The sequence below is a fragment of the Carassius auratus genome, chromosome 5, assembly GCF_003368295.1.
Source record: "Carassius auratus strain Wakin chromosome 5, ASM336829v1, whole genome shotgun sequence".
Taxonomy (NCBI): Eukaryota; Metazoa; Chordata; class Actinopteri; order Cypriniformes; family Cyprinidae; genus Carassius; species Carassius auratus.
Window position 1 is genome coordinate 29,050,276 of NC_039247.1, and position 26,943 is coordinate 29,077,218.

The 26,943-nt window shown below is 39.2% G+C and overlaps 1 protein-coding gene across 2 annotated transcripts in view; it reads right to left on the reverse strand.

Moving 5' to 3' along the window:
• Positions 1 to 26,943, reverse strand: part of LOC113084678 (pappalysin-1-like) — a 121,623-nt gene that overhangs the window by 50,199 nt on the left and 44,481 nt on the right. For both annotated transcript variants that reach the window (XM_026254942.1, XM_026254936.1), the window contains exons 12-15: positions 6,845 to 6,952; positions 5,514 to 5,649; positions 5,181 to 5,394; positions 1,853 to 2,021 (exon numbers count right to left, since the gene is read on the reverse strand). In XM_026254942.1, the coding sequence (XP_026110727.1) occupies positions 1,853 to 2,021; positions 5,181 to 5,394; positions 5,514 to 5,649; positions 6,845 to 6,952 (627 nt within the window). The remainder of the gene's footprint in view (positions 1 to 1,852; positions 2,022 to 5,180; positions 5,395 to 5,513; positions 5,650 to 6,844; positions 6,953 to 26,943) is intronic.

Here is a 26,943-nt window from a genome sequence, read left to right on the forward strand (position 1 = left end):
TGATCAATCGCTCTGGGTGTTGTTTGATAAAACTACTACATCACTGAAACCCAAAGGGAAATATAAAAAAAAAAAACACAATATTCCTTAATCCTTTATCATTGAGAGCACAAACTTACATTCCAGTTGCAAAGCAACCAGTTTGAATGAGAACTTCAACATGAGGTCCACACGGAATCGGCATTTGCAGAATTGGAATTGGATTTCTGCAGAATTGGAAGTGCATTGGAGTGCAGTATTCTCAGCTTATTTTAACATAGCTTACTTTTACGTATTTCATGCATATTTTGATATTTTTTGGTAAACTTATTAAAATGCAACAAGTTACCAACAACATTCAAGGCAATGGAGCACCCATTAAAAATAATTTTCTTAATTCACTGTTTACTTGTAACCTCACATCTTTATAGCAAAAACCCATCTGGAAAGCAAAACAAGGCTTTTCTCTGCTGCCCACCAGTTATTTTTATCAGGTTTGCATGAATAATGCTACGACAGTAATTACCTTATTGATACTATATACCCAGATAACACGTGCATGTCTGCAAGATGTGTGTTAAAGATTGCTTCATCTGGAAAGCATCTGGTGTATACAAACATCTGATAGACATCTTTCAAATGTTAGTTTTACATACGTTCCAAATCATAAACATTTTAAAGACATTTTTTAATCTTCTACGTATTTGACATATGATAGGATATGTCCTATAGATGTATTGCAGATATGATCAAACACTCTAAAAATACGACTTGTAAATGCAGACATCAAATAGATGTCTCTGTGATAAACTTGTGGATACAGCCAAACAGATATGCCCAGAATAGGAAGCCAACACATTAAACTGCACATGAAGCGCATTCTCACTGAAAACTGTTATCAAGAAAATGGTTAATATGGGTTAATGCATTAAGATGTTTTGCCCCTCAGGTCTCCACACCTAGCCTGGTAATACCAACCCTGCTACTTTGCTTTGCTTCATAGACCGAGTCTGGAAGGGCATAACTGGCAAGCGTTTACTTTCTCGTGGGGAGACGCTTGTCTTAAGTTTAAAATCATTGATTACCCGTAAGCCAGTCACATAAAATTTGGTTATGATGTGTGTTACGCAACGGCTCAGCCACCTCAGCAGCCTCACACTACTGCTGTAAACACAGGTATGCTGCAAAAACAAAACCGACGAGGGCGACGCAATCACAATTATCACCTTGCTGGACTTTGGCCTCCCCAGTTTCTCGCTGACGATCGGTAACCGTTAATAAATGTTACTTTTCCCAAAGCCTGTCAGGAGTAGGGCCACAACATCACCTCAATTGAAAATGTGAAACAAACACTCTGCGAATAGCATACCATTTCTCCATGTCCACTGTCATTTTCGATTTCCCTAACCTAAACTCGATCTTAATTCGGCGCTTAGCGTCTACGTCACGCTCTCAGCCCGCCCTATGTTTGTTGATTGGCTGGGAGATGGTTTGCTATCTCAGACTGAGTACAGAAGTGAACTGAAATTGAGTGGAAGTATGAAGTCTGATGTACTCAGGCTACTCCACATCAGTCACACGACAGAAAAGTATTTTAAAAAAAATGTAAATAGTAGATGAAAAAATTAAACTTAAAAATTTAAATCCCTGCCTTTACAACTAATTTATATAAAATAAATTCTAAACTTAACAAAAGCCCACAGCAAAATCACTGACACTAAAATTAAACCTAATCAAATTTAATAAAATGTTAATATTTCAAATAATGAATAAATAATATTATAATAACACTGGGGTATGGCCCCCTTGCATTGGGATACAACTTTTGGCCCAACATAATCTTTCTCATTTGTTTGCCCATACTGGTAAGTACCTGGCTCTTGATGATGTCATCATCCCTGTGGATTTGTAGGACATAGCCGCTGTTACACATGACAGTGCAGCGTGCTCCGTTAAAGTAGCCGCCGTCGGTGCACTGCACCTCTGCATTCCGGATCAGTGGCTCTTGGCAATCAATAGCATCACAGGAGTAATGAACGCAGCTGAAAACAAAACAACAACAACGACAAAAATGATAAGTGCAGTGTTGTATTTATTTGAGCCGTTAAAATTTGCACTGTAATGCAGGGTTATCAGCAAACTTCCAAGATTATTATTATTTATTAGTTTATTTATAAAAAAAAAAAATTGAGAAGTCAAATAAACAAAATATTGCTAGAAAACATAGAGACAGAGTCAGTGAGTGAGCTTCAATTTAAATCAATGAGACACAAAATCTGCAAACCTTGAGCTCTGCATATTTATTTTTACTCACTGAAACAATACAAAACAAAAATCTTAGGTACTTATTCACGAAACAACATATTTTTTTGCACAATTACAGTAATGGTCTATGTACAATTTAACTGGATGCCTTTAGATGCTTTCAGAAATGTACATTTCACTTCAGCACTTTAATTTAATTTAAAAGTAAATTTCTGTTTTTCTCAATAAAAAAAATAATAATAATTGTTTCGAAATTGAGAGGATTGTGGGGTGTCTGAGAGGATTTGGTGTCTGATTTCTACACTGCTCTTTGTTAAATAAAGGCTTTTCAAATCTGACCCTCCAGGGCAAGATTTGAATAGCCCTGCATAAAGAGTAATTAATGTGGCCAGACGAACAATGCAGGACAAATTGTAAGCTTAACTTCTTCCCCGAAAAAAAAAAAAAAAAAAAGAATTCCTGGGAGAATAAAAAATAAGTCTCTAATGGAATCAGTTTGTAAATGCAGAGCTGCCATTTTTCAACTCTTATCTTTTACATGAAAACATGTAAATAAGCTCCTCTCCCGAACTTGGAATCACTAAAATATTCTTTATGTAATAATTTTGTATTTTTTATTTTTCTCCACTCACACAGTATTGGTCCATGCATTTAAAATAGTTAAAATGAAATTTCAAGCAGTTTCATCTGTGTCCTGTAATATGCTAGTTAACGAACTAAATAACGTAATAAATAAAAATAGATTTCTATAGAATGCATGTGGTTTTAATAGGCTGGTTTTAACATCCAATATTTGCACTTTAAAAATTCTTGTCACATCGTAGTACTTTTTAAAATAAACTAGTTCATCCAAAAGGTAGAAATGCATGGTGTATTAATACCAGCCAATTACAAGAATTAAGATTTCCTATATACATACATGCAAAAATTTCACAAAAAAACAATTACATTAAACAAGCACTGTGTATGTGTATGTAGGCATTTTTCAGTTACTAATATACGTATTTGTCCTAAATTTCTCTCATTAGTTTGCGAATTAATTTATTGTACACCCATTACCATGTGAGCCAAGAATCCGTTCCAAAGAGACCTCTGAAGACATTAACCCGATACTCTATGGCATACTGCACTGAAAAACAACGTTAACACTAACTTGCTCTATTCTTTTTCTATTCTATGTTTTCTTTTTATTATATTATTAAAACCTTGCTACATGTGCTGCGTTAAGCTAACTTAGACTTGTTATAGCACTTGTATACAATTGCTCTTTTGTTGATTTTGATTGATTCCATTGTCCTCATTTGTAAGTTGCTTTGGATAAAAGTGTCTGCTAAATGACTAAATGTATTTGAAAAAAGGTTTTATATAATTTCTGTGACCATTAAGTTAGGGGCGGGGTTATGTCTGGTCCTACATACAAATTCCTATAAATTTTCAACCTCGAAAAAAAAAAAAAAAATCAAAAATGAGCGAAATCGCAGAATTGGCACAAATTAGCCACCATGTCAAATATCTATGAATTGCCATGAGATCAGGTTAGTGTTTCGTATAGCAGAGTATTATGGGAAATATGGTATTAGTGGTCAAAGGCCTTTGCATAAGCATCAGCATTTAAGTATATGTGCACTACAGAAACATTATGAATATTCTGCGTGCATACTTCTGAGCATTATTTTACTAAAATAAATCAGCCACTTGATGAAGTGCACTATGGAACTAAAGCAAATCAAACTGCTGTCGATAAAGCATCAGAGGAGGCACTTTGCAGTCAAAGGGCCATTCGTGGCAAACAAATAATTTTCAGCTTTAACTGAAAGCGACGTGCCTGTTTCAGAATAACCTCATTCTATAAATCAAGCAAATTATGTTTATTGCACATTCTTACATACATTGACAATATTATATATTATTGTAAGAATGATGAGTGTGTTATGGTCCTAGTGGCCTTGTTCATGCTGTTTTTAACTGGTTTAGTTGCTCACTATGATTTGTTACTAGATCACTATTTCTATATTATTTCTGGCATCACTTAGACGTCAGATGTAAAGGATTTCCTTCAAGTTTCCTGGTAATGGTTCAAACTGTAAGATACTTGGTTCAAAAGTGATTAACTTGCATATTTGTTTTATTTATGAGTGCAGTGATAACTACAGTTTCGTTGAGATTTATATATACTTAAAATGACAAACAAATGTCATGAATTAGTAGTTCATGATCATTTTCCAGCCTCTCTGACCAATTAAACAGGCCATTTGTGGATACTGAGCAACAATGCTTTGCTTGCTGTCAGGTATAATATACCAAAAGCAAGAACAAACGTATTTGGCAGTGGAGCAGAATAATAAACTTTGTCTTCCCTTTGAATTACGTTTATTTTCCTTTCCCATTTTTCTTCTTGTGTTAAGCATAAACCTCCCTACATTTTGTTAGATGTCTCTGAAAACAAGGCTTTATTTTCTTAGCTTGTCAACTGAATGTTGTTCACTTAAGGATATATTAACTGCAAAACAGACCAACAGTATTGAGTAACTGATATTTGCATCAGGTGCTTACCCCATTTTATGGTTAAATGTACTTATTTCTATAGTTTAGTAATGAATAACTGATGTAATAAATATGGGAGGTCATATAATAATGTGTCTGTGGCATCAGAAACTTGAGGAAAACATAACTTCCCTTCAGTGAATGCTCTTTTTTGGACTAAGGCAAAGGTTTTGCATTTTGAATGTTACAGTATGTGTCATAATACTCAAAATATCAAGAATAATTTGTTTCTTTGTAAAAGCCCTTCAACATTCAAAACCATGTTCATACCTTAAGGTAAAATTTTCAAAAATTTAATTTTACTCTGATTCATCAACTTTGTGGATATAGCAGGAGTAATATCTAATAAGGACCATGGAACCAATCATTTGACTCTAGGCCTGACAGCTCACCTTTGGCCCATGGGGTTGTATATTTCATCGCTCTGGCAGCCGCTGATGGTAATTGGGTCGAAGAACTGGAAGGAACGCAGGCCAATGCCGGAGATGGCCACAAGTTCGGAGCGGAACATGAGGAGAATGGCTTTGGTGTGGTAGAAGGCCATACTCAAGTCATGATTCACTGGGATGACCAAAGGATTGGTGCGGCAACTCAAACGCCAGTCGCCTAAACATTTCAGAGAATGGAATGGACACATATGAAAATAATAAGTATTTAGGCAATTGCCAATATTAGAAATCAAAGTCAATAGATATAGAAAACTGTGCAACGTCCCAAGCTCTCACCTAGGCTGTGGACGCTCTCTTTGGTGTCGATCAGTTGTACGGTAATGTTCCACTGGGCATGGTCGATGAAGCTGGTTCCGTCTGCAGCTAAATGGATAATAACGGCTGCAGCAACCATCGGATGTGAAAAAAACGCCTGCAGGAAAAAAGATCTGGTCTTACATTTACACACGTCTTCTTCAGTCAGTCACTATATGAATAAAAGTTGAGATTTTGGTCTAACAATCAGATCTACTCAAAATGCTTAACGGTAAAACCCTTTAGGAAAAAACTGTAAATTTTATCACTACAATCTTTCAGACCAGTGGAAAGAAAAAAATCAAAATGATTAACTTGATTTATCAAATATTTTATTCCTAAGAACTAATTACATTTTCATTTTCTTTACCTGTTGACAATATTTTTGTCAGTGTTTTTCAATGTTTTACCCCTGTCCTGGTTCTTGAGTTTCCTTTTAATGGTCATTTTCCTGTTCTTGTTGAGTTGATTGATTATTCTATGCACCTGTTTTGTTAATTATTCTTTGTATATTAGTTCCTGCTTGTTCCTTCATTCCTTGTCCGGTCAGCTTTGTTACTAGTTGTTTAATATTCCTCCTGAGTTGTATGTACTCTGCGTTTTCGGTATTAAACTCTATTTAACTTAAGTTTGAGACTCCTCCATTCTCCCTTGCCACAAGGAACTGTAACAATTTTAGGATTTATTGAGGAATAAAAAGAGAAATACAAAATCCACTCAGTAAAAACTTTTAGTATGTCAACAAAGTGAAACAAGAATTTTAAACCTGGCTTTATTTAATAATAATTTCTTTATCCACTGCGATAAGTTAACTGGGGAAGAAGAGTGATATGATTACGATACGATTAGATTCTGTGTCTTGGATTTTTAATTGTATGACCTGATTTTCCTTAATTTTGTTCTTGTTTTTTTGTGTTCCTTCTTTTCATTTGTCACCATAGTAACTGAATTGTTAATTTTCACACCTGCTTCTTGTTTTAAGCCTCATTAATTCTAGTATATCTGGCCTTCTGCCATGTGTTTTTTCCTGTGATTTAGCTTATTTTCTCTCTATTATCTTTTTTGAAAAAAAAGAAAAAAAGTTTCATTAAAATTCTGCTCCTTATCCTATTTCCTATCACCTACATGACAGCGATAATAGTTGATTAAAAGTTCATCCTATTCCCATATAATAAGTGACCCTAAAGTAATTAATAAACCTGCATGGCACAGCAGCTCACATTTTGTAACGAATCATAATAAGTACTTTTGTGTTAATCATATTTACAGATTTACATGTCAAATAAAATGATCATAATAAAAAAGAATCTCACCTTTAACCAGTACTGAGGATACCAAGACACACCCTGGGCCTCTCGACATGGAAACCAGGCATACTGAGACACTCCATCAGAAAGGTCAAACACCTTTGACTGGCACGTCTAGGGACAAACAAGTGATTGTATATATATATATATATATATAGCCAAACATTACATAATCAATAATAACCATATTATATGCCATTTTGCAGTTAATTTTAAGGAAGAAGAATGTGGTTTTGTGTCTAGTCGTATTGCTGGTGGTCAGCTCTGAAAACACTGTCTACCCTGATCTGCACCATGTGATGTGTTGAGAATACCGAGAAAGTGATTTTATCGAACCTCACTAAAAAAAAAAAAAAAAAAAAAAAAAAAAAAACTGTATACATCGTTGACATTAGACAAAGACACCATGTTTTGCCCATTATCCTGACCATATGAAATATGATACATGTAACTGGAGCCACTATGGAAACCACACAAAGAAATAATCAAGGATCTGACCAAGAGATTCGTCAGAAGCAACAAACCTACAACCAAACCCTTGTGAAAAATATGAGCTCAATCATAATATATATGTACATACACTAATAAAAAAATAAAACAAGAAACACAGTTAAATTGCATATGTATTATATTTTAACTATAATATATATTTATTTTATTAAAGTTATTAAGTGTCAAAAAACATTACATTCAGTCTGCCTTTAAATGTATTCTATTAAAGTGTATTATTTCCATAATAAGAACTATATTAAAAGTATGCTAAAGTGTACTTTCACAAAGGAAGCTACAAAACTCTACCTCTACAGTGGCTTCTCATCTCCTCAGTGTGTATTTATCACTGATTTGATGAGGTCATTGGGGGAATGGCTACCTATCAGTGGGTGGTGGAAGTCTCCCTGCGGATGCATAGCAGGCCTGTGACATCATTGTAAACCACCACATCACCGCCAGGAAAAGCCCACCAATAGCCCAGCATGAGGGGCTAAATAAACCAATAAAACAAATGATTTACATCTTATTGACTCAAACCACAGGTTACTGGAATGTGAGGACGGACTGTAAATTATAAAAGGAGCTGGAAAAAAAATCTACACTCAGTGCTTGGAGCCAGTTGTGGTGTTTTTTTTTTTTTTCCACAGATAGGAAAACCAAAAAAAAAAAAAAAAAAATTGAAATTGAAATCTTGTGCTATGAGGCTGGTAAAGTCAATAAGGTGGATTACAGTTCAACTTGGTGTGGTTTGGTGACCTGGTCTCAAGTGCAGAAAATTGCATGAAGTGACGTACATTTGCTACAAGTAGTATTACAAGCAGTGGCTATTTTTCTCATCATGTCCTACAAATGATATGTATGTTTTGCATAGCAGGCGACATGCAGAATAACTGCACTCAGCAACTGGATGTTTCAATGTGAAGTTAATTATAAACAAACAACCTCAAGCATTCACTTCTGAAAACAAAGTGAGCCTGGGATGGTTTGACAAATGTGTCCAAAAGCTAATGTCTACCAGCTGTGTAGTTATGGAGTAGAACCCCACCACCTTACTAAATACATATATACACAGTACCACAGCCAAACCACAATATTTTGTTTGTAAATCACCACTTAAGATAAAAGGGAAATGGAGAAGAATCTTGGGAGCCAAAGTGGCAGGCCTCCTGCGTACCTATCCCTCATCTGTCTACATGAGCAAAACTCTTCTTGCTCAGTTCAGCTGAGGCCCCACTGTTAGCTTCTAATGCATGTTAGAAAGCTCCATATGGACTCACAGCTTTAAATGGAGTTCCAAACAAAAGCTTGGGTGTCCAATCAGCCCCATGATCAAGTGTATATTAGTGTATTGTCTTCACAGGGTCATAGCTGAGATCAAACAATCCTTTGTTGAGAACGACTGTCCTGGGGGTGACTTTGGGCTCAGGTTGAATCTCAAGCCTCTGAACCCTCCATTAGAAAAGATGTGGAAATATAACAGGTGTCCTCTGCAGAGGTAAAACAAAGTACTCCAGGGTTGACTCAGTCACATCAAACTGCAGGGTTCTCAAAAGCTTTACTGAAGAACAGCTGTGCGTCCTGGCACTGAATCAGCTCCTGGAATGCTTGATTAAAGGATAAGTTTGATTTTCATTTAGCTTTGTATTGTTATAATCTCTTTAGTATATGTTCATGAACAATGTGCACTCTTTCTCTGTGTTTTTGTTTGTTGCTTTAACAATTGTTGTATTCTCGCCCATGGACAGTCGGATCGACAGAGGGTCAACACCAAAATTTTGCAATATGCAAATATATTTGTGTCACTGTCATCATTTAGAGGCATTTTGTCATTGTTTTTCCTTCTTAAAGCTTTTCAACTCTACTGTTGCTTTTCTTCAGCATACACAAACAATTTTGTGTAACACTGAAAATGAGTGTTTGTTTGGAATCTATTTGCATATTTGCTTGTTTATTTTCCCTGCCAGCATTGAATAAACTTGAACTTGTTTTTCCTGCAAAATTGGGACAAATAAAACAATCCTTTACCAACGAACCACCTAACATCTGCAAGATATTTAACGAAAGACATTTGTGAAGTTTAAACAACCATCATGACATGAGGAAACCCTGCACAAAGCTTGCCATGTGGGGTCATCCTTTGGAAACCATGTAAGAAGGCTCAAAAATCTGCCACAAAATCAGTGCTGGGAGTGAGACGTTATGTCGAACGATATATGGGGTCTCACTTGGGAGCCCAATCATCTCTGAGTTTGAGAGAAAACGCCAATTCAAACTGGCAAGTGGATTTAACATACCTGAGCCACTCCCCGTGCCAACGGGTATAAATAGGGTGACAGGTGCATCCACTCATTAGGTTTTACGCTGAGGAGCCGAGAACTTGTTCCGGCAACAGCGACCAGTTCAAGGTTGTGGCATGGGGACATAACGTCTCTGTTCCCTCCATCAGGGAACGAGGGTTACGTACGTAACCGAGACGTTCCCTATCTGTCGGTCACTACGATTTATGTCGAACGACATGTGGGGTCCTATGGAAAACACAACAACCTGAACACTGTCACAACCCTGTGGCGCTGCAATTGTCAACAAGCCCTGGCGTGCCACAAAACCTACGCTTAAGGTCGTAAAATTCCCAAAGCCCCAGCGCAAATTCACTGACCTTAGTACCGAAGGGGCCAAAGGGAGAGTACATCACTGCTGGAGAAGGCCATGCTGCTGTTCCGCCCACACAAAGTTAGTAGAAGGGATTTCAACCTTCGGAGAAAGATTGCTTCAAATCTTCCCTATTTGTCCTTACAGCTTGGCAAGACGATGGGGAAGCGAGCCTTTAGGAAAAGGTTGCTACGGAGACCACATGCTACCCGTAGGGAGGGGACATGTGGAGATACTGATATGGACTGGCCCGGGGGACAGTACTACATATGGAATGGCTCTCTGAGGCAGGTCCTACCTTAGAGTAGGGATGGAACAGCTGCCAGAAGAGATTGACAGAGCGGGTCTGTCAAGGGAAGACACGGGTTTGCCAAGAGGGAAACATTACCGTGGAAGAATACACTTATGGGATTACCCGTAGGGAATCAAGCCATATGAACACCTAGCCCAGTACAGGGGCTGACCGGACGTCCACTGCACGAGGAGCATGAGCAATGGCAGCCAAATACACTTTCAAGGTGGAGGGTGACAGCCCATGCTCCAACCTTTCTTGCAGGAAAGAAAGCACGACTGTGACCGGGCATCTCCGGGGGCCACACGTGGAGGTTCCAAAGATCTGGACGCGGGTGCCAAATGGTGCCAAGCCCCTGAGAGAGAAGGTCCCTCCTCAGGGGGATGCGCCAGGGATGGGCTGTCACGAGGAGCATGAGTTCCGAAAACCAGGTCTGGGTGGGCCAGTAAGGCGCAACCAACAGGACCTGTTCCTCGTCCTCCCTGACCTTGCACAGCATCTGTGCGAGCAGGCTCACTAGGGGAAACGCATACTTGCATAGAGCCCGAGGCCAGTTGAGTGCCAGTAAATTCGTGCCAAGGGGGGCCTGGGACAGGGAATAGTACAGATGGCAGTGGGAGGACTCGTGGGAAGCAAACCGGTCTACCTGGTCTTCCCCAAATCGACTCCAGATCAGCTGGACCATCTGGGGATGGAATCGCCCTTCCCCGGGAAAGTTGAGCTGTTGTGAGAGCACGTCAGCTGCATGATTGAGCTCCCCCGGTATGTGGATAGCGCGCAGCGACTTGAGCTGCGTCTGACTCCAGAGGAGGAGATGACGGGCGATGATCGTAGACCGCCCTGTTGGTTGATGTACGAAACAGCCACAGTGTTGTCTGTGTGGACCAACACGTGACTGTCTAGCAACAGAGTCCGAAACCGCTGTAAGGCTAGATGCACTGCCAGCAACTCCAGACAGCAGATGTGCCAAAGCAGTCGAGGTCCTGTCCAGGACCCTGAAGCTGCCTGCCCGTTGCATGTCGCACCCCAGCCCGTGTAGGAGGCATCTGTTGTGACAACAACATGGCAGGACACTTGTTCTAAGGGCACGCCGGCCCGTAGAAAGGCAAGGTCCGACCAGGGGCTGAATCGGCGGCGACACATCGGTGTGATGGTGACATGATATGTACCGCAGTGCCATGCCCATCTCGGGACTCGGGAGTGCAACCAGTGCTGAAGTGGCCTCATATGGAGCAACCTGAGCAGCGTGACTGCGGCTGCGGATGCCATATGACCAAGGAGCCTCTGAAAGTGTTTCAGTGGTACCACTGTCCTGCCTCTGAAGGAGAGTACGCATCTTTCAGGTCGATTGCTGCAAACCAGTCCTGGGGCTGAACGCATTTAAGAACACCACCGAAAGACACACTGGGGCCGCTGTAAGACGGCCCAGCAGAATCAATCGGCAGCCGCACGGGACATGCGCTGTGGGAAGAGCGAGAGGTCCGTGGGGCGTGGCCCAGCGGAGAAGCTCTCACTCTAACCCTCAGATCTCACCGAGTGCCAGTTGAAAGGTCCTCTGCTCGAACCAAAGAAACCGGGGCGGGTGGCGAATGAGGGGTCTGCTGCACTCCCCTTGAGGAGTGAGAGAGGCGATCGCAGCGCTGCCATGTTCATACGCCCAAAATAGACGCATGACTCATCCACAAGCGCAGCCTCAGCGTGTTGGATGCCCAGACACTGCAGACAACGCTCGTGACCGTCAACCGAAAACAGGAAACGACAGCATCCAGAAGGACACGGATAAAACAGCATCTTGAAAAGACGCGATTTTCCGTGAAAGTCCGTGATTTGCTCTTTTAGAAACTGCTATTTATACCCGTTGGCACGGGGAGTGGCTCAGATATGTTAAATCCACTAGCCAATTTTAATTGCCGTTTTCTCTTAAACTCAGAGATGATTGGCCTCCCAAGTGAGACCCCATATGTCGTTCGACATAACTCGTAGTGACCACTCTTTTCGTCTAGGTGCAACCTCAACCATCTCAACCCAGATGGTTTATGACAGCACTGATCTCATAACTGAGACATCACCTGGTATGGCTCCATCTAGTGTGTCAGGCCTGAAGCATTGGCTCTCACATTTGTGTGTATACAAGCATCATGTGTGGTTGGCCAATGGCTCCCCAAGTGCTGTCTGTCTGTGAGCTACCTCCACATCACATTAACAGCCCTAGTTCAACAAGTGTCCAACTTGCTTACAGCCAGCAGTGTAAAAGGAGGTTGCCAGTCCAGTCTTCAACAGAAAAACCAAATGTTTTTTTTTTTTTTTATTTATTTTGTATTATAAATGAATCAGTATTAGTTCAGCAGTATCACAAACCAACTGCCCCTTTTCTGGTTTCACAAAAAATCCAATTCAAATAAAAAAAAAATCAGTTGATGGCTCTAAATCTCTGGGCTTATCTATCTCTGAGAGTAGACCAAACCAAGTTAGCTTGCCACATTGCAACATAGCAATTAAAGGAGACGATTAGTGTCCCAAAAAGGAAATGGGCATGACTAATCTGTCACTCTTACCTTGCAAGACCTTGCCAGCATTTTGTCATTGTGTCTGTTCACACCCAGACTCCAGCAGCACAATACACTTCTGTGTGCCGGCAATGGAGCAAATGGCCTCCAGGGCAATGGAGCTTGCGTCATTGCTTGCTGAGGAGCATGTACGCCTTTGAGATCAGCTGGACCACGTGGATGTGACCACGCTATGCTAGCATGTGCTTACTAACTGTTAACTGGTGAATCCCCCCCAGACTAGCGTTAGCTAAAAGCAGCATTCCAGTGATACCACCACATGAACAAGATGTTCTGTTCAAGCATTATTACATTGGAGAACTCTTAGTCCTGTTTGTGCTAGGCCAGGTGGGTGTAAGAAGTACCTCGACTGACCCCGGCAGCAATTAGTCCAAGAGACATTAATGAATGAAATTAATGAAATTAGGAGCAGCTAATTATTTAAATAAGTCAACAGTAATTTTGATGCAACTGAAAGACTTTCCTCCCAGGCTCTTAAACATGCACAGAATTGGAAAGGTTGCATTCATGAAACTGTATGCTATATAAAAATAACTGCAAGTACTATTTCCAAATTATCAGAGTAACAGCCATTATATTTACAAAGTATGAATAGCACACATGCATTTTATTTTATTATTGTATAAAATAGGGATGTGTGTGTTTAAAATAACAGTGTAAATCAAGTTCAAATCAGATGGATGCATATTATATATTATATAATGTTTATGTATATTTAAAATGCTTTACTGACATATTGTTCTATAATATTTTTTTACTTCAATGACACTTACGACACTTTTCACTGCAAACAATGTTCTTTATAGTGGTAAAGAAGAAATTTGATCCACACTCTTGAAAAAAAATAAATATATTAATAATAAAAAAATAAAATTGACAAGAACTGCCCTAAAAATGGTTCTTTTATAGCAACACTGCAAAAACCACCTGTTGGAACCTTTATTTTTAAGAGTGTAGGCTCATGTTAGTCTCACCTCTGTTTATCAATTTGCACTGGCTTCCAATAGCTGCTCGCATAAAATTCAAGGCATTGATGTTTGCCTACAAAACTACAACTGGCTCTGCACCCATTTACCTAAATTCGTTACTTCAGACTTATGTGCCCTCTAGAAGCTTGCGTTCTGCAAGTGAACGTCGCTTGATTGTGCCATCCCAAAGAAGCAAAAAGTCACTTTTACGGACTTTTAAATTAAATATTCCCTTCTGGTGGAATGACCTTCCAAACTCAATCCGAGCAGCTGAGTCCTTAGCCATCTTCAAGAATCGGCTTAAAACACATCTCTTCCATCTTTATTTGATCCTCTAACTTTAACACTCACTATTCTAATTCTATTCTTTAAAAAATCTAACTACCTTTCTAATCTTTTTGTATTCTATTTTCTTTTCATTTATTATGCAATTGTATATGTATGTTTGTGTGTGTGTGTGTGTGTGTGTAAAGACCTCTAACTAGCTTGCTCTATTCTTTTATTTTATTTTTTTTATTCTATCTGTTTTCTTTTTATTTATTATATTAGTTAAAATCCCATGCTACGTGTACTGTGTTAACCTAACTGAGACTTGTTATAGCACTTATATATCATTGCTCTTTTTGTTGTTTTTGATTGCTTCCACTGTCTTCATCTGTAAGTCGCTTTGGATAAAAGCGTCTGCTAAATAATTTCATTTAATCATTTAATCATTTAGCAGACGTTTTTATCCAAAGCAACTTACGAATGAGAACAATAGAAGCAGTCAGGTCAACAAGAAAATAACAACAGTATACAAGTGCCATGACAAGTCTCAGTTAGTCTAGTATAGAACACATAGCCAGGTATTTATTTATTTATTTTTTAATGAAAAAGACAAGAAAAGGAAAAGTACTGGTGTTAGTAGGTTAAGTGCAAGCGAAAAAGATGAGTCTTTAGATGTTTCTTGAAAATGAGTAATGACTCAGCTGTACGAATTGAGATTGGGAGGTCATTCCACCAGCTGGGCACAGTCCAGGAAAAGGTCCGTGAGAGTGATTTTGAATTTCTTTGGGATGGCACGACAAGGCGTTGTTCACTTGCAGAGCGCAAACTTCTGGAGGGCACATAGGATTTAACCAGTGAGTTTAGGTAAGTCGGTGCCGTGCCAGTGGTCGTCTTGTAGGCAAGCAAATTAATAAATGTAAATGTAATGTAAATGTAAATGTTACTGTGCTTGTCTCAGAAATCTGAATTAGTGAAGAGTAACATGGTCCCACTTTATATTAGGTGGCCTTAACTACTATGTACTTACATAAAAATCCAAGTCCAATGTACTTATTGTGTTCATATTGTATTGTAAAACACTTTTGCTGCTATTGAGGTGTGATGGGGTAAGGTTAGGGAGAGGGTTGGAGGTATGGGTAAGTTTAAGGGTGGGTTAAGGTGTAAAGTATGGGTCAACAGTGTAATTATAAATGTAATTACAGAAATTAAATACAGATGTAATTACATGTAGTTTTATATATATATATATATATATATATAACAATGTAAAAACATGTACACAATAAGTACATTGTACTAAATTATTAATTAAAATGTAAGTGTATAGTAGTTAAGGCAACTTAATATAAAGTGGGTCCAGTAACATTAAACTAAGATAGAAAAACATCTATATTAATATTTAAGCATTCCATGTGAGATATACGATCACACGACAATTATGTGCATTATTTCTACAATAATTTAAATGAAACCGCCATAATTGCTACATTTAAAATTGAAACATTAAGGTATACGTATTAATATTCTTTATTTTTATTTATTGCCATCTTTTTCAAGTGTGAACAAGAACTTTGTTGCATTTCTCTTAAATGCTGCTCTTCTTTTAAATCATACCATTTGATAATTCACTTAAAGTTAGCTAACTATTTAAAAAAAATAGTTTGACTGCATTTTAACTACTTTAACTGAAAATGTAGCTTGACAGGCTAATTTAAGCTTCCTCACACTGGTGATATGAGTCATCTGTGAAAGATCACTGACTTCTCAACAGCCCGATTATACATAACTTTTTCACTGGAATCTACAGTATGTAACTGCTCTTTGATTAATTAGTATTAAATGTTTATTCAAATGGATGACAAAGGACTAGTGTAACTGTGAGTGACCTAAATCAAGAGCATCTTTTCCAGGCCACACAGAAGAAAAGACACCGTGTTCTCTAGAAGACAGCCGGCCTTTAAAATGTCAGGTGGTGAGCAGAGATGTTACAGTTTGTGTAAGTTTTCAGATGTGGCTTTCACATGAATGAAAATGTGCTCTCTTGACTTAAGGATCAGTTTGTTCTTCACGGCAAATAGCTTGAAGCAGTGGCTCCAGGCCCACTGGCATCCGATGCTCCAGTACTGAACCTATAACTCCCCCGCACTCTGAAACTATCCCAGCAGATAGATCCCTATCGGCTACGCTCAGTTCCCTGCAAGGGTGAACGGGCCTTGAAAGTATGGGACATGTAAAATCCCTTCTGAATGAGGGGACACAACAAACAACTGAAGAAAACAAAACACAAGCATTTCAACATGCAAGTATTTAAATAGCCCTGATGGGCCACTTCAAACCGCACTACAGGCGGCAGATGGCACTCTAGCCAGATAAAGCTAGAGTTGTGTGCTTTACATGTTTAAGAGTATGCATGAAATATGTGAATTTCAGGAAAACTGTTCAGGACAAATTCAGCCTATTAAAAATATTGTTTTGCATTAAGAAGCAAAATCTACTTTATTTAAACAGTGGCAATATTTTCAGTATTTAATTATAATGTGTAATTTGCACGTTTTACTTTTGTAATTTTTACTTAACAGGACATTGTTCACAAGGGCTGTTTGACACTGAGGTCGGCTTGTAATTTCGCAGACATCTTTATGGTCCACTCAGCTCTGGAGATTTTATCTTCAGGCTTACAGAAGGAACTGGTGCAAGTATCTATGGCAAGCCCAAGCTCTTAAAGGAAAAGGGCCATCTTTTGCAAAAGTCAAGAAAAGTTCCAAAAGGCTTAACCATAAAAAGCCATCTTAAATGATTTTAAGATGTAAATGTATGGATATCTCTAATATTGTTAGTAATATTTAGTGATGAACACTAACTGGACTGAAGCTTAGGTTTACTTGATAATCAATAATTAATAACAATAACATAAAAAAAAAAAAAAGTAATAATCTTAAAAATTATCAGAAATGACTCATCGGGCTTTTGAGGAAAATGTATTTATCTATCTATCAATCATCATTGTAATGCATTTCATTAAAGGTTTTAAGCATTAAACTAAGCATTTAAATTTATTTTTCCAAGACATTGCGTGCCTGTAACTCAAGAAGATATCAAAATATGATTTTGCATTCTAATTCTTAACAAATGTTTCTTATTGAATCATAATTTTCAAGGTCCTATATGGTTTAATCCCAAAGACATGGGGATCTCAATGTGGCTTCATATCCAAATTGCTGAAAATTACCCATTTTCAGGGGTCAAAAATCGAATGATAGTCACTTTGTATACAGCTGATACTCACTGTATTTAAAAAAGAAATGTTTGTAAAATAAACGTCGAGTTGTAACTTGTTTCCCTCTGTCAAAACAATATGCATAGAATATACCAGTCTGAGTGCCAAAAATTCACTAAAATAGTCAAGTTATCTTTCTCTCAATAGTCTATTCATAAGATTCTATACTTGAATCAGTTTCAGGAATGTTTGGAAAAAGGGAAATCCCACACCTCATAAGGAAGAGTGGTTGCTCTAATCACACATTATTATCACATCAATAAACCAAGATTTGCCTTTTTATAAAATGTAAAGCAGAATTATAGATCAAGTAGTATCCACTGCTAAGGGGCATATTTGGCAGAATCACTGATAGCACCTTAACCTTTGAAACATTTATGGTCTCTTAAACTGGAAATAGTTCACGTTTGGTAATTCTTAACCCTGAGGGAATGTGTAATCTTGTTTTAAGTTTCACATTGCTCGTGCTTTACATTAGGGATGCACGTATCGGTATCGGGCCCGATGCTGAGCTCCTGTACTCGTACTCGTTAAAATGCCCGCATACCAAACGCTGATACCATACAGCATGTGTTAAGTGCCATATTCAGACAAAGAAACACAACAGACAGCAGAATGGAGTTATTAGAGATTAAGGTTGTCTAGGTAGGATATCTATGCAATGAATATAATGTTAAACATTCAGTATTAATGCCTGTATAGCTGATAAAGCACGCTGAGTGAATTGAGCAGATGCGTGAGCTTATCGAGTGATATACATTTAATGTAATTTAACTTTTCTGTAAAGTTGCTTTGTAACGATTTGTTTTGTAAAAAGCGCTATACAAATAAACTTGAATTTAATTGAATTTAATCACTGGAAAGTTTGTAGCTCGGTCGGATATGTAAAAAACAAGTACGTAAAACAATGCACAAGTTACTTAACGGTAGGGAGAGGGGGAGGGAGAGAGAAAGAAAAAGAGAGAGAGAGAGAGAGAATTTTTTATTACAATTTAAGTGTTTTAAAGCATTAAAAACAAACTATCCATCCATCCATCCATCCATCATCTTCCGCTTATCCGGGGCCGGGTCACGGGGGCAACAGTCTAAGCAGAGACGCCCAGACTTCCCTCTCCCTAGCCACTTCTTCCAGCTCTTCCGGGGGGACCCCGAGGCGTTCCCAGGCCAGCCGGAAGACATAGTCCCTCCAGCGTGTCCTAGGTCTTCCCCGGGGCCTCCTCCCGGTGAGACGTGCCTGGAACACCTCCCTGGGAAGGCGTCCAGGAGGCATCCGAAATAGATGCCCGAGCCACCTCAGCTGGCTCCTCTCGATATGGAGGAGCAACGGCTCTACTCTGAGCTCCTCCCGAGTGACCAAGCTTCTCACCCTATATCTAAGGGAACGCCCAGCCACCCAACGGAGAAAGCTCATTTCAGCTGCCTGTATCCGGGATCTTGTCCTTTCAGTCATGACCCACAGCTCATGACCATAGGTGAGAGTAGGAACGTAGATTGACCGGTAAATCGAGATCTTTGCCTTACAACTCAGCTCCGTCTTCACCACGACAGACCGGTACAGTGACCGCATTACTACAGAAGCTGCACCGATCCGTCTGTCAATCTCACGTTCCATCCTTCCCTCACTCGTGAACAAAACCCCAAGATACCTGAACTCCTCCACTTGAGGCAGGAACTCTCCACCAACCTGAAGTGGGCAATCCACCCTTTTCCGACTGAGAACCATGGCCTCGGACTTGGAGGTGCTGATTCTCATCCCAGCCGATTCACACTTGGCTGCAAACCGTCCCAGTGCACGCTGAAGGTCCTGGTCTGAGGAGGCCAACACGACAACATCATCTGCAAACAGCAGCGACGAAATCATATGGTCCCCAAACCGGACACTCTCCGACCCTTGGCTGCGCCTAGAAATTCTGTCCATAAAAATTATGAACAGAACCGGTGACAAAGGGCAGCCCTACCAGAGTCCAACATGCACCGGGAACAGGTCTGACTTACTGCCGGCAATGCGAACCAAACTCTTGCTCCGGGTTGTACAGGGACCAAACAGCCCTAAGCAGGGAGCCGCCGACCCCATACTCCCGAAGCACCCTCCACAGGATGTCGCGAGGAACACGGTCGAATGCCCTCTCCAAGTCCACAAAACACATGTGGACTGGTTGGACAAACTCCCATGAACCCTCCAGCACCCTGGAAAGGGTATAGAGCTGGTCCAGTGTTCCACGACCAGGACGAAAAAACCACACTGTTCCTCCTGAATCCGAGGTTCCACTATCGGCCAAATTCTCCTCTCCAGTACTCTGGCATAGACTTTCCCAGGGAGGCTGAGAAGTGTGATCCCCCAATAGTTGGAACACACTCTCCGGTCCCCCTTCTTGAAAAGAGGGACCACCACCCCGGTCTGCCAGTCCAGAGGTACTATCCCCCACCGCCATGCGATGTTGCAGAGGCGTGTCTACCAAGACAGCCCCACAACATCCAGAGACTTGAGGTACTCGGGGCGGATCTCATCCACCCCCGGTGCCTTGCCACCGAGGAGCTTTTTAACTACCTCGATGACTTCAGCCCGGGTGATGGACGAGTGCTCCTGCTTGCTCAACGGAACACAAGTCGGTGGGATTGAGGAGATCCTCGAAGTATTCCTTCCACCGCCCGACGATATCCCCAGTTGAGGTCAACAGGTGCCCATCTCTACTGTAAACAGTGTTGGTAGGGCACTGCTTCCCCCTCCTGAGCCAGAATCTCTTCGAGGCCAACCGATAGTCTTTCTCCATGGCCTCACCGAACTCCTCCCAGGACCGAGTTTTTGCCTCCACGACTACCCGGGCTGCAGTCCCCTTAGCTTGCCGGTACCTCTCAGCTGCCTCCGGACTCCCACAAGCCATCCAGGCCCGATAGTACTCCTTCTTCAGTATGACAGCATCCCTTACTTCCGGTGTCCACCACCGGGTTCGGGGATTGCCGCCTCGACAGGCACCGGAGACCTTACGGCCACAGCTGTAAGGTGGAGAACATGGTCCACTCGCACTCAATATATCCAGACTCCCTCGGGATACGGTCAAAGCTCTGCTGGAGGTGGGAGTTGAAGATCTCTCTGACAGGGGGCTCGGCCAAACGTTCCCAACAGACCCTCACAGTACGTTTGGGTCTGCCGAGTCTGTCCAGCTTCCTCCCCCGCCATCGGATCCAACTCACCACCAGGTGGTGATCAGTTGACAGCTCCGCCCCTCTCTTCACCCGAGTGTCCAAGACATATGACATAAGACATTTTATAAAAACAAAATATTTAAAATAAATTACATAAATTCAGTAAAATAAAGATTGTCATCTACAACAGAGCACAAAGCCCCTCCATAACACTAAACATCCTCAAACATGGCAAGACATGAAGTAACTTTATAAAACCTAAAATCAATCAAAATTCTTGACTTTACCATAGCACCAAACATAGACACCAAATAAAATTCCTGATTTTGTTCAATTTTATCTTTCCGACTCATGTATATTGCCATTTTGCTTTTGCCCAAAACAAAATTTAACAACTGACACTCTCTCTGTCGTCTCTTTGTATATTTAACACCAAGGATAAAAGTTTGCATTGAAAATTCTTCATCAAAAGACTTAACAATAAAGGTTTAAGTCTATGACAATTCATAAAAACATGAAACTCAGTCTCCCTTTGTGAGCAAAATGGGCATTCATGGCTTACATCAGGATTCAACACAGAGATAAAAGCATTTACAGCAATAATACAATGTAAAATCCTCCACTGCAAATCTCCAATTTTCTTATTTAATGGTGGCTTGTAAAAAGTTTTCCAATTTGGCATAAAAACTTCATCCAAACCTAGCACAGTTCACCAAGGTGTATCAGTTTTTCCATTTAATGTTTTTTTATTAAAACATTTCACACATGACTTGTAAAATCTCTTGCCCTTCACTTCTTCAAGGTCCATGACCACTTCTTTTTCTGAATCCAGAAAAATTCCACCTTCCTCCTCTAAAATAGGAGAAACAGTCAAACTTGGAAAAAAATCTTTTATCATTGGGAGTAATTTCTCCTTCACCATGTTTCTTAAGTAATTCGGTCTCTTCTACTGTAAGGATAGTCTGTATCTTCTGTAGTATTTTTCCAACCACTCAAGTAGATCTAAACCCCAATTGTGTTGCCACCGCATCCACTTTCATAAAATCTGGTCCCGCCAGACTCATTAATTGACGAAGAGTCACCACTTTAGCCTTTACAAAGGCTTTTGCCAGTGACATTGATGCATTAGTAATGTCCAGTCTTGCACCATAGAGAAATGGCTCTTCCAAAAGCCAATACAACGATGTGGGGTTGCTTCTCCTTTGGAGTTTAAAAAGACTCCATACTTTAAAAAGATTCCGATAAAAAATTGAAATTTCTCCACATTTAAAGTTTTTGGGTCCAATAGAAATAAGGATTTGTCCAGATTTAGACCTGCACCAGTTTTTAAAACAGCACTTGCCACTGGTCTCCAACTTACAGACTCTGGGCCTGTCAGGAAACGTTGTATAAATTGTAGACGAAACGTGGCTGTCCTACTTTGTAGATGCACAAGTCCTTGACCACCTACTTCCTTTGGTAAGTACAAGATGCTATGAATCACCCAGTGCATCTTATCCCAGAAGAAGTCTACCAACATCGATTGTATCTTAGCAAGAAACAGTAGCGGTGGGTCAACACAAGTCAGTCGATGCCAAAGAGATGAAGCAACAAGGTTATTAATAATAAGGGCTCGACCCCTATAAGACAATATTTTCTTAATCCACTTCCATTTATCCAGTCTACCCTTTATTTTCTGAATCATCCCTTCCCAATTTTTTAATTGAAAAGACTCATCCCCCAAATAAACTCTCAAATATTTTAACCCATCTTTTTTCCATGTCAGACCACCAGGGAGTTTGAGGGGTGCTGTTATCCACTCTCCCACCAAAACAGCTTCACTTTTTGACCAATTCACTTTTGCAGCTGATACCATTTCAAACTCATCCAAAGTTTTCGTTAAGAGGTTCACATCAATTTGCTCTTTTACAGTTACAACAACATCATCAGCATAAGCTGATAAAACAAATGTACTTTCACATTTCCTCAATTTGAGGCCTTTCAATACCTTTCTCAACCTTTGCAAAATTGGTTCTATTGCCAATGTATAGAGCATGCCTGATAATGAACAACCTTGCTTCACTCCACGCTGAACTTTAAAAGGAAAACACAAGCCACCATTAAATTTCAACATACTCTCAATGTCATCATATAATACTTTAATATAACCTTTAAAAACCGAATTAAACCCAAAGTCATCTAGAATCTTCCATAAATAATCATGCTCTACTCGATCAAATGCCTTTTATTGATCAATGGGAATCAAGCCAAAATTAACACCATAAATCTTTGAAAAATCCATCAAATCTCGGATTAAATTTTTGGTTGCACTTTATTTTACAGTACGTGTACTTACAAGTACTTATAGTGTACTTACAGTGTATTTATCTAGGAAAGTTCTGGTAATTCAAGGTAACTACATGGGGTAGGGTTAGGTTTAGGGGTAGGTTCAGGGTTAGTACCTAGTTATTACACAGTTATTGAATTACTATAATAAGAACATAGTATGTACATGGGAAACAGGACTGTAAAATAAAGTGCTACCAAATTTTTTTTATCAAATATAGATCTTCCAGGCACACAATAGGACTGGTCGGGACTAATTATGTCATCTAAAACTTTCCCTAATCTAATCGCCAATACTTTAGACAAAATTTTGTAGTCAGAGCACAGTAAGGACACTGGTCTCCAATTTCTAATATCACTCGAATCTCCTTTCTTTGGGAGGAGTGTAAGAACTGCTCTCCGACTACTAAGTGGTAAAAAACCACTGACCAAACTTTCACTAAGAACTGCAAGCAAGTCTTCCCCTATAATGCCCCAGTATGCTTTATAGAATTCAAAAGGAATCCCATCTATCCCTGGAACTTTCCCGTTTTGCGTACTCTGGAGAGCTTCATACAGTTCAATTAAAGTTATATCTTACACTAAGTTTTGCATTGGCACTTTCTGATAATTTTGGCAGATCTTCGAAGAAGAAACCATCAACATCTTGATCTATCCTATGATCAGAACTATAAAGATTTTTATAAAATGTTACTGCTCTTTTCCTCATTTCGACTGGGTCTGATAACAGAACCCCAGCTTCAGACCTTAAATTCTGAATATACCGTCTTTGACCATTCTTTTTTTCTAGTCCGAAAAAAAACTTTGATGGAACATCCATCTGCTCTACATCCTGGCAACGTGATCTGATCAATGCCCCTTGTGCCTTTCTTTTATAGAATTCAGACAAAGCTGATCTTTTCATGAAAAGGGAAACTAAATGGTCTTGATTTCCTGATTCTTGAATTAAAACTTGAATTTCAATAATTTCCTCTTCTAACTTCTTTATAGACTGAGTTAAAAAACTTGTGACATTAAGAGTATATTGTTGACATAGTTGCCTAATATTTACTTTCCCAATGTCCCACCATTCCTGTAAAGAGGAAAAAATATGTTTCTGTTCTCTAAAAGACTCCCAATAAAACCTGGAAACATCTTTAAACTGTAAATCTGACAACAATGTCACATTAAAATGCCAATAAGAACTACTTATTTTAACAGAACTAACGATCATTCTACACACAACCAAACTATGATCAGAGAAACCAACTGGAAGAATTGAGGCATTTACACGAAAACTAAGATGATGTTTGAAAACATAAAATCTATCTAATCGTGCCATTGACAACACATTTTCACGAAACATGCGTCCATGTGTATTGTTTAACATCATGATTAACATTTCTCCATACATCACAAAGCTCATTCCCTTCTATCATTTGTATCAGTTTCCGGCGTGAAGCCATATGTGGTTCTACATGATTCCTATCTATATTTCTTTCAACCCAATTAAAATCTCCTCCCACAACCAAAAATTCTTCATTATCATATTTTTCTATTACTGTATTTAATTGATCTAAAAACAACATTCTTTCTAACTGGGAGGTTGGTGCATATACACAAATAAAAACAAAAACATGATCCTCAAATTGAGCTTTTATCTTTAAGAATCTACCTTTTACAACCTCCTCTACTGAACAAGATGAGGGAGCAAAATTTTTATTAAACAGAACTACACTGAGTGAAGTATTATGACTCAGAAAAAGAAGACCGCCCCATTCTTTAGCCCATTCAACAGCAATTTTCACATCACTATGTGTCTCCTGTAAAAACAGGACATCGATTTTATTCTGTTTCGCTACTTCATATATCTGAGCTCTCTTTCTGCAATCTCTAGCCCCATTCACATTTAAAGATGCAATGCAAATGTCACTCATAAATAAAAATGAAAAAGAAACTACAGCACAGAGAGCAAAACAGAGGGCATAAATACTATACCATTTCATCATCATTATTCAATTGGAGCGATATACGATATACTTCTTTATCTGTAAATTTTCCTTCACTCATTAAACACTTAATATTTTCCAGAAGTCTTCTGAGATCTGGAAAATATTCATTAATTTTCACTCCTCTCATATTTTTGGTCACTTTCAAGAATTGTTTGATCTCATCCACTCCATATTCAAGACATGACCAATTGGACTGAGAACAAACGGAGCCACTGGAATCAGAGCACTCACTCTCACTGCTTTCGTTGTCCACTTTATTCTCTTCTTGGTTCTTTCTAGCCTGTTTCAGAATCATGCTCTTGTCATTTTTTTTTCCTCTTCAGAGGTGTCTTAAAAACAACCTGATCCATATCCATTAATGTGTCCTCATTTTGAATTACACTCTCCACTTGTGACTCAGTATCAGAAAACTGATCTAACATCGTCTGTATGTTACCAAGAGCTTTTCCACAATCAATACTGTTGCTTTTAACACTCTCACCGATTACAAATTCAGATTTTTTAGCGTTTCCTTCATCAAATTTAACGCTTTGTCTAGTTAGCTCAGATTCAGCATTTTTTTCTACAAACACGATTTTTGGACCACTAGAATTCGGCACATTGGAGCTACTGCCAACTTCTTCGTCTTCATTCTTCTCAGCATTACTTTTCTCACCATCATTCTGCCCACTGTGATGATGATGATGAGCGCTGTTTTCCGGGCAGTCGCGGACCAAGTGACCAGACTTTTTGCAAGAAAAACACCTCATTGTGTCTGTTGTCACAAAAACTGTGTAATCAAAATCATCCACTTTAAATTTAAAATTTATGTCAAGATCAATTCTATTTCTGTTCAGAATCATATATGTGAAACGTCTAAAAGACACTACATGTTTCACTAACTCCGATTTGCATCCTATAGCGATCTTTTTTATGGGAGCAATCAGTTTGCCAAAGTGTGACAATTCCTTCATCAACATCTTATCTTTTATAAAGGAAGGTACATTTGAAATGGTGACTTTTTTTAGCGGGAGTAGAAAGAGGCAGTACTGGAGTAAATAAACCACGTATGTTTATTCCCTTTCCAACAACTTCATTCATTCAACTTCATTGAGGAACAGAACAATTGAGTCATTCATTTTGGACGCTGCTAACACACACTCATGACCCACTACATCACCGACCGCTACACTACACTCCTCCACACTCCCCACAGCCACCACCTTCACACCGTGGCACCACGTGAGTGAATCGAGAAACTTAACCCCTTGAGTCGCCATGCTTCGCAGTGCAAAGGACTGGTTTAAGCAGGCGCTCAGTCAAGCTTATTCGCTAATTTCACAACAAACAAAACAAACAAACAAAAAACACACACAAAAAAAGAGAGAAAATATCTTTTAAAGCCGCAGCGGGCACAAAAAAAGACCACACACTCACCACACCACTCAATCCACTCAACAAACGCCCGCACATGCGCACAGAGAGAGAGAGAGAGAGAGAGAGAGAGCACGCTTGCACACTGTTGTGTGATCCTTGATGTTCACTCACTTAAGGCACGCATTTGGATTAAAACATAAAAAAAAGACCATTTATAGGGGCATTCACTATAGACAATTTATTTTCAACCCTAGGCATGCATGACTTTCAGGCAAAAGTGAATCTAGCAGCCTGTGTGTAATGCACTAGGCAGTACATTGCTACTGTCCCTCTCGTTCTGCAACAAGTGGTTCCCTTCATTATTACAGTAAAGTGTGTCATTACAGTACTAAGTCACTGCAATTGAGCAGCTCTAATACTATTAAATTACAGATGATGAAATATAAAAAAAAATGAACAAAGAAAGAAACAAAATCTTGTAAAATGCATTTTAATGGGCATAATTAAGTGTGAAAATAACCAAAAGATATAACCAAAAATTTTTCAGAGACCAGATATATTTTTTTTCACTAGTGTTTGCAGGACACCATAGTTCATTTATTTAAGTGAGGATAGCAAAATAAACTGACAAATCATACCCCAAAATTATTAAAACAGTGGATTACCAGTAAAAATGATACAAATTTGGGACCATATATTATTCAGACCAAATCTTGGGAAAAAAATTGAAGTTCAGATTTGCTTTAAACTGGATGACAGCATGCCCAGGAGACAGGC